Source organism: Phascolarctos cinereus, unplaced genomic scaffold (genome assembly GCF_003287225.1).
Source record: "Phascolarctos cinereus isolate Bilbo 61053 unplaced genomic scaffold, phaCin_HiC Scaffold_2;HRSCAF=192, whole genome shotgun sequence".
NCBI classification, from domain to species: Eukaryota; Metazoa; Chordata; class Mammalia; order Diprotodontia; family Phascolarctidae; genus Phascolarctos; species Phascolarctos cinereus.
The window spans coordinates 243,204,213-243,216,620 of NW_027555625.1; the positions used below are offsets into that span (position 1 = coordinate 243,204,213).

Genomic DNA, 12,408 nt, shown 5'->3' on the forward strand with positions numbered 1-12,408 from the left:
ACAAAACAGAAGAAAAGAAATGGCAAATAGTATGCTTCGATCTGCATTCAGAATCCATAGTTCTTTCTTTGGATGTGGATAGCATTTCCCATCACGAGACTTTTGGAGATGTCTTAGATCCTCACATTGCTGAGAAGGGCTAAGTCTATCAGAGTTAGTCATCGCACAACGTGGCTGTTACTGTATGCAACATTCTCCTGGTTCTGCTCACTTCACTCAGCATCAGTCCATACAAGTCTTTCCAAGTCTTTCCAGGTTTTTCTGAAGTCTGCCTGCTCATGATTTCTTATAGCACAATAGTATTCCATTACATTCATATACTACAACTTGTTCAGCCATTCCCCAATTGATGGGCATCCTCTCAATTTCCAATTCTTGGCCACCATAAAAAGAACTAACATAAATATTTTTGTACACGTGGGTCCTTTCCCCATTTTTATAATCTCTTTGGGACACAGCTATTGTCCCAAAGTGCTATTGCTGGGTCAAAGAGTATGCACATTTTTATAGCCATTTGGGCATAGTTGCAAATTGCTCTCCAAAATGGTTAGATCATTTCACAACTCCACCAACAATGCATTGGTGTTCCAATTTTCCCACATCTTCTCCAGCATTTATCATTTACTTGTTTTGTCATCTTGGCCAATCTGATAGCTGTGATGTGGTACCTCAGAGTTGTTTTGACTTGCATTTCTCTAATCAATAGTGATTTAGAGAATTTTTTTATATGATTATAGATGGCTTTACTTTCTTCATCTGAAAACTGCCTGTTCATATCCTTTGACCATTTATCAATTGTGGAATGACTTGTATTCTTATAAATTTGACCTAGTTCTTTATATATTTTAGAAATGAGGCCCTTATCAGAGAGACTGGTTGTAAAAATTCTTTCCCAGTTTTCTGCTTCCCTCCTAATCTTAGTTGAGCTAGAAGGAATCTTAGAGGCACACTAGTACAAACTCATTATTTTATAGATAAGGAAACTGATGCCCATAGAGAATAAGTGAGATTTCCAAGGTCACACAGTTAATAAGTAGAAAGGCTAGCATTTATGCTCAGGTCTTCTGAATCAGAGCAGCTAGGTGGTACAGTGGATAGAGTGCTGGGCTTGACTCAACTTCCTGAGTTCAAATCTGGCTTTAGACACTCAATAGTTGTGTGACATGCTGTATGGAGAGTCACTTAGCCATGTTTTTCTCAGTTTCCTCGTCTATAAATGAGCTGGAGAAGGAAATGGCAGACCACTCCAGTATCTTTGCGAAGAAAACCCCAAATGGGGTCATGAAGAGTCGGACATGACTGAAACAACTGAACAACAAACTTCTGAATCTAAATCCAGTACTCTTTACTCTGCAGCATGTTGTCACATAGAACATACAACATTGAATATCAGAGCTAGAAGAGACCTCAGGAATTGTATGAGGCTGCAGCTGGTGGATTATGTGAGTTAGGGAATTCTGAGCTACAATAGGGCTGAAGTGGATCAGGGATCTCAATGTCTGGCACTAATATGGTGAGCTCCCAGGAAGAGGAGACCACCAGGATGTCAAAGGAAGGGACAAAGTGTTCTAGACTAGAAATGGAGCAGGTCAAAGCTTCTGTGCTGATTAGCAGTGAGCTAGGGCCTGGGAGTGAATGTTATACTTCCAGCCTGGGTGAAAATGAAGGACTTTTATCACACAATTTCTAAAGTCCCTTTTAGGTCTTATGTTTAGTATTGTATGTTCCATGTGGTAACATGCTATGGAGTAAAGAGTATTGGATTTAGAGTCAGAAGCTGTTAAGTTGTCTCTCACTCTTTGTGATCCTATTTGGAATTTTCTTGGTAAAGATACTGGAGTTTCTTTATGGTTTGCCAATTCCTTTTTCAGCTCATTTTACAGATGAGGAAATGGAGGCAAACAGGGTTAAGTCACTTGCTCAAGGTTACATTACTAGTAAACGTTTGAGGCTGGATTTGAGCTCAGGAAGACCTGGATATAAATGCTAGCTTTTCTACTTATTAGTTGTGTAACCTTGGGCATGTATGAGCCTCAGTTTCCTTATTAGAGAATAATGGGGTTGGACTAGTGCATCTTGAAGAATCTTTCCAGCTCTAAATCTTTTTATACTCTGACATTCTCTGTTATAAGGGCCTTCCTAATTTTGTCTTTCATTCATTCAATCAATAAACATTTATTGTTTCTTCCATGTGCCGCATGCTAAAGATACAAAAGCGAAAAACAAAACATTTTTTGCACTCATGGAACTTATACTTCACTAGGAAGAAACAATATTTACATAGAAAATTAATTAAAAATAGTTACAAAGTAGGTACAAAACATTTCCTGGGGAGGAAGCTATCAACCAGAATGAACAGGTTAAGCATTGTGTAGGAGATGGCACTTGTGATAAGCTTTGGAGGTAGCTTGGGATTCTATCTAAACAAGATGGGGAGGAGGTAATGCATTCCAGGCACAGGGATTAGTTTGTGCAAAAGATGAGGGAATGGAACATCATGTGTTAAGGATAGTAAGCAGTCCTTCTTACTCACAATTTGGCTGGCATATTGAGCAGTGAAAGAAAATTCATATGAAATGAACCTATAAAGGTAGACTGGAGACTGACTGTGAAGGACTTTAATTGCCAAACAGCAGAGTTTTATTTTTTCCTAGAGGTGAGAGGGAGCCATTGGCTTCTTGAGCAGGGGAGTTACATCGTCAAGTTAGGTTACAGGAATATCAATTTGACAGCTGTGTGAAAAATGGGTTAGAGACAGCAAGAGGCTCCAGTTAGAGAAACCAATTAGGAAGCTATCGCAATGATCCAGACAAGAGGTGACAAGGGCTGGAACTAGGAGGGTGGCCATATGAATAGACAGAAGGGCCCTATTTGAGATACTTTACTGAGGTAGAACACACATGATAGCAACCGATTGGATTTGGGGAATAAGGGAAAGGGGAAGGGCTGAAGCAAACCAAAACTGCAGAAATTCCACGAGTACATTTCCTGGATGGTGCCTGGTACTCTACATCTTTCTCAAATCCTTCCTTGATTAAAATATACCTGTCCTATTCCCTATTTAGTTCTTTCAGGCCTAAAATTCCATGATGCAGTTTTATTTCAATTTCTTCGGATGTTGCTTCTTTCTGGATGTTCACCAGCAAATATACTCATAATCCTTCCCAAACATGGCGATTTTTGTGAAAACCTCAACAAAAAAGTCAGAGGAAGTTAGGGGGGGAAGTCTATTGAAGGTTTCTGGGAACTAGCTCACCTGTTTTGCTAGACCCATTGCTAGATTTTCTTTAAGTTTACCCTGATTTAATTACCCTGAGCTTCTGATTAACTGAAAAGGCTGAAGTCAAATGAGCTTGTCCATTGCACATCAAGTTCAAAATTATATAAGGTTATGGGGACCTGTGTAAGTCCCAGAAAGATTTATGCTGCATTAATCTTGAGATAAGGAATAGAAAGTTGGGATACCCAAATTTTAGGGTCCAATTCCTGGCTTCAAAGAGCCTTGTCTAATTGCATCGTCATGAAACACCACCCTGTATTCATTCCTCCTGTTCTCTCTTTGTACCCTCTGCATTCACTAAGTATTAATTTGATATTGGCTTTTGAGGGAACATGTTGTCTGATTTGAATAACATGGAAATACACTACTGCTGGTGATTAGCCAACAAATCAAAGAAATCCAGGCATTCCATCTGTGGGGACTGAAGCTTAGGGATAGTGGAAAACTACAGAATGTGTTACTTTACTCTCGCTTAGATTCATTAAAGTAAAACACACACACACACACACACACACACACACACACATACACACCATAAAACAACTCTGCAAGGGAGTCATAGTGAACATGAAGAGAAAACTTTAAAGGTAATTTACTTTAATATTTTGAAAGATCTGTGACTTTATCAGTGTTAATGCTCCTATCTCTTGTTCAGATTCCAACTCACCACATTAGCAAATGATGTTCATGAGCTGATGTGACCCTAAAAATTCACTTTCTAGTGGCCAATCCTCTGGTGCTGAGTCTCTCCATGCAGGTAAGAGATACATAGCCAGGCCTGCATTTGGAGCCTTTTCAGCTTGGTAGAGTTGGCCATGGCTTCAGCTCTGCTGCCATAGCCTTACAGAACTCTAGGGTTACTTTGATGCCAAGATGAGACCTTACACAAGAACTTTGAGCAAGGGATGTTCACCTAAGGTAAAATTCAGGAAACATTTTTAAGGAAATTGTTTCTAGTCAAAGTATATGAAAGGCACTTTCACAAAGTGATACTTGTTGACTTAAGGTGAGAGAGAGAGAAAGAGAGAAAGAGATAGAGAGAGACAGAGTCTTATCTATAGAGTCTTATGGATAAGTTAAGGCTTGAAGAAAGGTTAAGGACTACCCACTTTAACACTGTCATTTTACAGATGGGGAAACTTGACATTTTTGCCCATTTCCTAGGTGTGAAGTGAAACATCAGAGTGGTTTTAACTTACATTTCTTTCATTGTTGGTGATTTGGAGCAATATTTCCTATGGTTAACAGTTTGAAATTTCTCTTTGGAGAATTTCTTGTATCCTCTGACTACTTATTTATTGAAAAATAGCACTTGGGCTGTCTTTGCTATTGCAGTGAATATAATAATTCATTATAACCATACTTTTCAAGGCATTTAAAAAACATTATCTTACTTAGTTCTTATGATGACACTTCATGGTGGGTAGACAGGTATAGCAAGATAAAGCAATTTGCCTGAAGTCATATTGTTTTGGGGGGAATAGGGCTTTGATCTCTTAATTCTGAATGCCATGTTGTTTTCCCTCAGATTATGCTGTCTTCCTTAAATGCAAACACATGATGATTTTGAAATAGAATTCAATGTTCTTTTGCCTCCCATGGCTAAAATCATCTAGATTAGTTAGGTTTAAAATGATAATACTGAAAGTGATTTAGTTTGGCCTGTACATGGAGAGCTCCAATTTGATTTTGTCTTAAAATTTAGAGTTCAGCACCTTCATTTTAAAATTGAAGAAACAGACCAAGAAAGGTGAAGTGACAGAACTGGAAGGAGAATTGAGGAAGGCTAATTGCTTAAAGGCAAACCAGGTCTGATTCTGAATGAGATCCATTTTTATTGGAAAGATCCCTTTCCAGGGACTAATTTGAAGGAATAACTTTGGGTTGTAGGACTATTTTTAATTGAACAGGAGACAGAAGAAAAAAAAAAGAGGAAGGAAGAGAGGGAGAAAGTGACTGATTGATAAACAAATAATCGAGTTGACATTCATATAGCTCTTCGTTTGCAAATCAAATTGATTCACAAGTGTCATCTGCTGTTCTTTTTTGGGGGGGTGCTAGGCAATGTGATTGATAAACAAATAATCGAGTTGACATTCATATAGCTCTTCGTTTGCAAATCAAATTGATTCACAAGTGTCATCTGCTGTTCTTTTTTTGGGGGGGGTGCTAGGCAATGGGGTTAGGTGACTTGCCCAGGGTCATACAGCTGGTAAGTGTTATGTTAATCTTCTGTTCTTAAAAATACCATGATGTGGAAATTGAAGGTATTATCATGTCCATTTTATAGATGAAACTAAGGTGTAGAGATCAAATGTTCTACCCAGAGTCACAATGAATGAAAAGAGAGCTAACAGTAGAAGTTATGAGTGATATGGCCAATTTTTTTCATTTGTTTCAATTGCCAAATGAGTGATATGGCCAATAAGGGAAACACCACTTTCTTCAGCACCTTCTCTTTTCTTCCCCTCCCCGCATTTTCAAGCCCTGGGGCAAAGCCCCAGTTAATTCCCTACTGATAAACTTCTGCCTATTACCTAACAGGAATATTACTAGAGTCAATGAAATTATAAAAATTGAATTCAGGCATGTCAAGGACAAAGAGGTACCTAGTTCTTGTTCCTACAATATCTGAAAAGACTGTCAAGATGAGTTTTGTGTGTGTGTGTGTTCCTTATATGAGCAAGTGATTTCTGGACATACTGTCCTTCAGTCTTTGGATTCCAGCTTCTCCTCCTCCTCCTACTTGCAAGAGTTGAGAGATAGGAGACCAGAAGGAGTGACAGAGAGAGTCATAGGGTCATAGATTAGAAGAGACCTTAGATTTCATTTAGTACAACCTCCCCCCACCCCATTTTACAGCTGAAGACAGGCCCAGAGAGGTTAAGCAACTTGTCTGAGGTCGTATCAGTACTGAGTGACAGATTAGATGAGATGAGATTACATTACAACTATTAGATTAGAGATTATATCTATAGGTAGCCAGGCAAGCAGTCCAAGTAGGTAGGGCCCTGGGGAAACACCACTAAAAACTTTCAATATTTCTGAATGAATTTCTCAAAGAAATGTTTCTCAGAGTATATTTTTCCCCTTTAGGGGCTCACAGCAGAAAGAGTATTAGCCTTAGCACTAAATATAGGCTCAAATCCTAGCCCTGCCATTAACTGGTTATATGGCCAGTAAGATACTTAATTTGGGCCTCAGTTTCCTTAACTGTCAAGATTATAAATAATACCATTATTTCCTATTTCAAAGGAGTATCTACTTTCAAAGTACTTCAAAGAGTAGTTGTGAGGATCAAATAAGATAATGTTTGTAAAACTTTGCAAATTGTAAATTATTCCATATAACAATGATCATGTGCCCCCTAGGTGGCACAGTGGATAGAGTACTCAATTTGGAGTCAGAAAGACTTGAATTCAAACCCAGCTATAAATACTAACTGTGTAACCCTGAACAAGTCACTTCACTTCTCTCTGCCTCAGTTTCCTTAACTGTAAAATGAGGGTAATAATACAGCACCTACCTCACAGGGTTGTTATAAGAATCAAATGAGATAATATTTGTAAAGCACTTAATGAATGCTTGTTCACTTCCCTCACCCATTATTGCTATTATTTGTGATTTTCTTAAAGGATAAATCTGACCATGTCACTCCTCCCCATTCAAAAAACTTCAGTTGATGCCTATCACCCCTTGGTTCAAATATAAAATCATCTGTTTGGCATTCAAAGCCCTTCATAACCTGACCACCCCCACTTTTCCAGTCTTCTTACATCTTAGCCCTATCTCCCCTCACCTCCAATATACTTTCCCATCCAATGACACTGGTCCCCTTGCTGTTTCTCAAACAAGAAACTCCATTTCCCAACTGGATATGTTTTCACTGGCTGTCCCCCATGCCTGTAATGCTTTCCCTCCTCATCCCTGCCTCTTGGCTTCTCTAGATTCCTTCAAGTCCCAGCTAAAATCTCACCTTCTCCAGGAAGGCTTTTTAATCCCCCATAATTCCAGTACCTCTCTTCTGTTGAATATTTTCAATTTATCATATATATATATATATATACATATATGTGTTTATATATAATATATATGTCTTGTTTGTACATACTTGTTTGCATGTTGTCTCCACTATTAGACTGTTAGCTCCTTAAGAACATGGATTGTCTTTTGCCTTTCTTTATCTCCCTAGAGCTTAGCATAGTGCCTGGAAAAAAGTAGGTACTTAATAAAAGTTTATTGACTGGATGACTATTATTACATAACTTCCATTTTTATTATATACTTGTCTGTAACCAGATAAATGTATTTCTTGGAGCTACTTTTTTTGTGGGGAGTGGGGCTTAATATGACGAATGCTAGTAAATGTAAGAGATAGAATTTAAATACCTCTATTCTTTGACATTAAATCCAGGACCCTTACCCCACTATACCAGGTTAAAAAGAAAAAATGGGAGTATCTTTCTCTATTAGCACATATGTTTAGAAGTGATCAGGGAAAAAAAAAACCTTTCATTCCTTTACACTTTCCAACTTTTTAAAAAAAATTGCAAAAAAGGCAGTGAAGTTTAATGACTTTGCATGTTTATGTTTGCTTATTGTGACTTAAAAATCAACAGACAGAGCAGTTGTTTCAGTTCTGTTGTCTTCAGCTTCAACGGATCTTCTTAGTCCTCAGAGGCATGCTTTGTTCTTGCCATGTGTGAAAACGTTGATTCACAGCAGGGCTTACACTGCACAAGAACCATCTGAAACAGAGGTGCAGTTTTTCTGAGTTTTGTGTAACAGCTGCCACTACTGTGGTGAGAATGAAAAAAAAAAGATAAAATCCCAGAAAAATCAGAACCATTTACCTGATTAGCACAGTGAGTGGTGCATAATAAGCGCTTAATAAATGCTTCTTGCCTTGCCTTAATTATAAGCATATTATGATGTATAAATCTTGAACTACTTCTGAGAATTTAGAAGAAAGCGTTTTGTAAACCTTCAAATGTTATCAAAATAGAGATTACTATGTTGTCGTTATTTTGTTCACACGTTCTCAAAATGAAAAACTAGTTTTGTGCTTGTTTGGATAAGTGTGGGAAAAGGCCTAGCATACTGTTTCTCAATTATGCTCTTAATAAATGCTTGTTGAATAAATTGATGAGAGGATACAGGCAGGGGGCAGAGCACCAAAAGCTGGGCATATTTTCACTCTTGCATTTTGGATTAACTCAATAATCATCTGGACAGAATCTATAACTTTCTTGGAAATGCAGAGAATCCTTAACACAGAGATTCTTAACCTGAGTTGAGAGACCCCTAAAGAGTCAGGGGAAACATTTCTGACTGAACTTAAAACTTTTAATATCTTGACAATTGTATTTCCACCGGTTTCCTTTGTGATCCTTTATATTTTATCTTATGCATTTAAAAATGTTATATGGAGGAGTCTATAAGCTTCACCAGGCTGTCAGAGGAGTTCATGACAACATGATGATTAAGAACTCCTGTGCTAACCATAGTCTGTGCCCCTGCTTTATCCCTAGCTAAACCCAATACCTGTTAGATGACTAACCTTAAAAACTTCAACGGCCTTTTGAAATTGTCAGTGCCTTATGTAAGCACAGGGTATGTCCTGGGAGAAACAGGTGAACAAAGAAATCTGCTTTTGTTAGGTCTGGAATTCTATGTGTGACACTATGCTCCAAAATCTCAAATAAAAAAGGCTTTACCCTAGGTTAAATCCTAGAGCATCATGTTAGCAGGGAAGAGTGCAGGTTCAATGACTGAATTCTCTAAACTTGGGGATCAGCCTGGCGTAGAGGACAGAGCATTGGACCTGGATCCAGACCACCTGGATCTGAATCTCATAACTTCAATTATCTGGGCCTCAGTTTCCTTATCTTTAAAGAGAGGTTGGATTAAATGATAGCAAAAGTTGCTGTAACAGTGTAACCAGCTGACTCTCGGGATGTGTGTGTGTGTGTGTGTGTGTGTGTGTGTGTGTGTGTGTGTGTGTGTGTGTGCTTCCGGCAGCTGTCTTTGCTCAGACCCCCCGGAGCCCCCGCCCCCTTTCCCAGGCTCACTGTGCAGGAGAAGCACCGGGCCTCCAGTTACCCAGTGTTCGCCCTCCCACTCTCCCACTCTGTTGCCCTTGTCCGTGCAAGCCCGCCGAGTCCTGGAGGCAGCTGTCCTGACAAGCTGGGAGGCGGCCGCGAATGCCCCTGACTTTAAGACTGGCTGAGGCTTCAACCCATCCTTTCGGGAGGGGGAGGTGAGGGTGGAAAGGGTGTGTGTGTTTGTGGGGGGGTGGGTAGGGAGGGACGGAGAGAGGGGGGTGGGGAGAGAGGGAAGAAAAGGAATATTTGCAGAGCGGCGAAGAAATGAACAACTTCTTCTGAAGGTTTCATATGACGACTTCAGCGCCCTCCTGGGTTGATTCTGGACTAAGAGAGTCGGCACATATCCGTCTTCTCCGGACTGGCTCTAATCACATCTGGATCCCAAGGGCATTGGTACGCAGCGGAGCCCCCGGGAGCTCCGCAGCCTCCTGCGAGGGGCAAATTCCTTCAGTCCGGGGCATTTCCCCTCTTCCTCTGACTTTGTGCCCATCGGCTGATTTGGGTTCATGGAGCTCGGGTTGTGGTTCCTCTTTGGACTTACAGTGACCACCGCAGGTAACTGGACTTAGGGCAGCTTGCTCTCCTTTCCTCCCTCCCTCCCTCCAATGCATACACAGGGACAGCAACCCCTAACTCCCCAATCACCTCAGGTAGTCCGGGTTCATTGCTGGGAATGGGACCTGGCTGCAGGGAGGCTTGGGAGAGCGGACCTCGTATAGAGAAGGATTCTTTTTGGTTCCCTGAGTGGTGCCGAAAACGATTTTGTTTGGTTTCGGTCTACTAGGCTAGTGCAACCCTACAGAAACTTTCCTTTGGGTGGGAGAGGCAGATCGAAAGGGAGAGGGGATACATACACAACTGCTTTCCCACCTACTCTGAAGCTGGACTCCCTGAGATCTCCTGGGGAGAACCCCTCCCCCGTGCGGCCAAACATGGGAAACTTGTCAAAAAGTCTCAGGCCCAGCGGGCAAATTGGCCAGGTTCTGGGAGCTGTCTCCGCTCTGGGTCCAGGTGTTTGTGAACTAGGGTGGCCTTTTTCCCTGCCAGGCAGGTGGTGGCAGAGCACTCCCTGGAGCAGGGGGTGAGGTGAGACCCCTAGGAACGGGAGAGGCTGCTGGGAGAAAGAGGAGGGTATAGGGTAGGAAACCCTAGGGGGATAAGGTGACGGGAGAGAGAGAAGGTCGCAGTCTGGGATGGGTTTTGGGGAGAAGGAAGAGGGGAGAGAGAGAGAGAGAGAGAGAGAGAGAGAGAGAGAGAGAGAGAGAGAGAGAGAGAGAGAGAGAGAGAGAGAGAGAGAGAGAGAGAGAGAGAGAGAGATACATAGAGAGAGACAGAGACAGAGACAGAGAGACAGAAACAGAGAGGAATCTCAGGGATTAGGAGATAGAACAGAGTGTAGAGCATGGGGTGGAATCCCTGGGCTGGGGACGAAGATGTTTCTGGGAGAGAGCAGGTCGCAGAGTGGCATTCCCTTCGGTGGTAGTAAAAGGCTCATTCTGAGAGCGGCTCTGAAGCTTTCTCTCTGTCCTGCAGGATTCTTGCCTCCGACAGTGCCTCGCCTGGAGCCAGCGGCAGCCAGAGGGGGCTGGGGCCCTAGGGTTCCCGAAGCCCGGGAAAGCGATGGAGAAGAGAAAGAAGCAGTAGCCGTCGTGATGGTCACGGAGCTGAGCCCGACTAGGGCCGGGCAGGACAAGGGCTCGGCTGGCCCAGGGAGCCCCGGAAAGCATCAGGAGAAAGCGCTGCGCGCAAGAGAGAAAAGCGCTGCACTTGCTACACTTACAAGGACAAAGAGTGCGTGTACTATTGTCACCTGGACATCATCTGGATCAATACGCCAGAGTAAGCAAGTTGCCCCAGGTGGGGCTCGGGGGGAAGGAGGGACGGGGACCGGGTTTGGAGGGCAACTTTTGAAGGGTTGGGGGCATAGACTGAGGGCCTAGACTTCAAGTTCCGTGTCCCTGCGCATGCCTGTCCCAAAACCCCACCAAAAATAGTTTGAAACACAGAAACAAACAACTGCTCGCATCCTTTCCCCTTGCCTAGATCTCACCAGAAGCCCTTCACTCTCTTCTATATGGGATCTCTTTCCAGTACCTGAAGCACCTACCCCGGAGTTTGTCTCATCTCAGTTCCCACGTGTTGTGCCCTCCCAGTAGTCCTTAGCTGTCTGGCAGGCTCACTGGGGGCCCAGAAAATACCTCCTTGCTATAGTTGGAAGCTTAGTCCCTTCCCTTATTCATTTGGGAGGCCCCGGCTAGTGGAAAAGAAATTCAATCTCCAAGTTTCTGGTCCAGTGGAAGGGTGAGACCTGCCTTCAAGTGAAATGAGACTAGACTGAGCAGGACCGGGGGTGGGGTGGGGTGGGTGTTAGATACCTGATAAGTCCCTGTAAGCCTCTTTTCTGAGAAAGAGGAAGTCCTGAAAGCTATCTCCTGTCCCAGAGGGTAAGTGGTGCCTTCACCACTCTTGACCCTGGGGAAGCTCAAATGGTTTTTGAATTCTTTGAAAGGCAGTTTGCCATTCAGTGCATGGAGCACAATCAGGGCTGGTGGCCTGAAAGCCAGGGAATGAATCTGAGTTAGCCAGCAAGCATTCTGGATCTCTGTGTGTTACACAATCCGGATGCAATTTCTTTAGAGCATCTGGACTGCCTGATATCCAGGCAAGCCACCTTTCTTCAAGAATGCTTTTGCTTATATATAAGATTTAGAGTTTAGAGGCTTTAGAAATCATCTACTTCAACTTAATTTTATAGATAAAAGAAATTGAGGCCCAGAGAGGTTAAGTGACTTGTCCCAAGTCACACAAGTATTAAGTAGCAGAGTTTGGATTCAAAACCATGTCCTATGCCTGCAAATAGTCCTTCCCATTACACATGCCATTCTATCATTAAGTCCCAAATAAGTCACCAAACAAGGCAGTTCCCATATGGTTCATTCATTCAACAATCATCTATTAAGTGCCTATGTGCCAGGCACTGCAGATACAAAGACAAAGATGAAAAAATATTTTGTTTTTAAG

General features: G+C 42.0%; 1 protein-coding gene across 1 annotated transcript in view; it reads left to right on the forward strand.

Annotated features, from left to right (window-relative positions):
* The first annotated feature begins 9,612 nt into the window (after nt 1–9,612).
* The window catches only part of EDN3 (endothelin 3), a 36,041-nt gene continuing 33,245 nt past the window's right edge, over nt 9,613–12,408 (forward strand). Inside the window, 3 exon segments of the mRNA XM_020981477.2 lie at nt 9,613–9,942; nt 10,921–11,088; nt 11,091–11,226. Coding sequence (XP_020837136.1) covers nt 9,894–9,942; nt 10,921–11,088; nt 11,091–11,226 — 353 coding nt within the window. The 5' untranslated portion in view covers nt 9,613–9,893.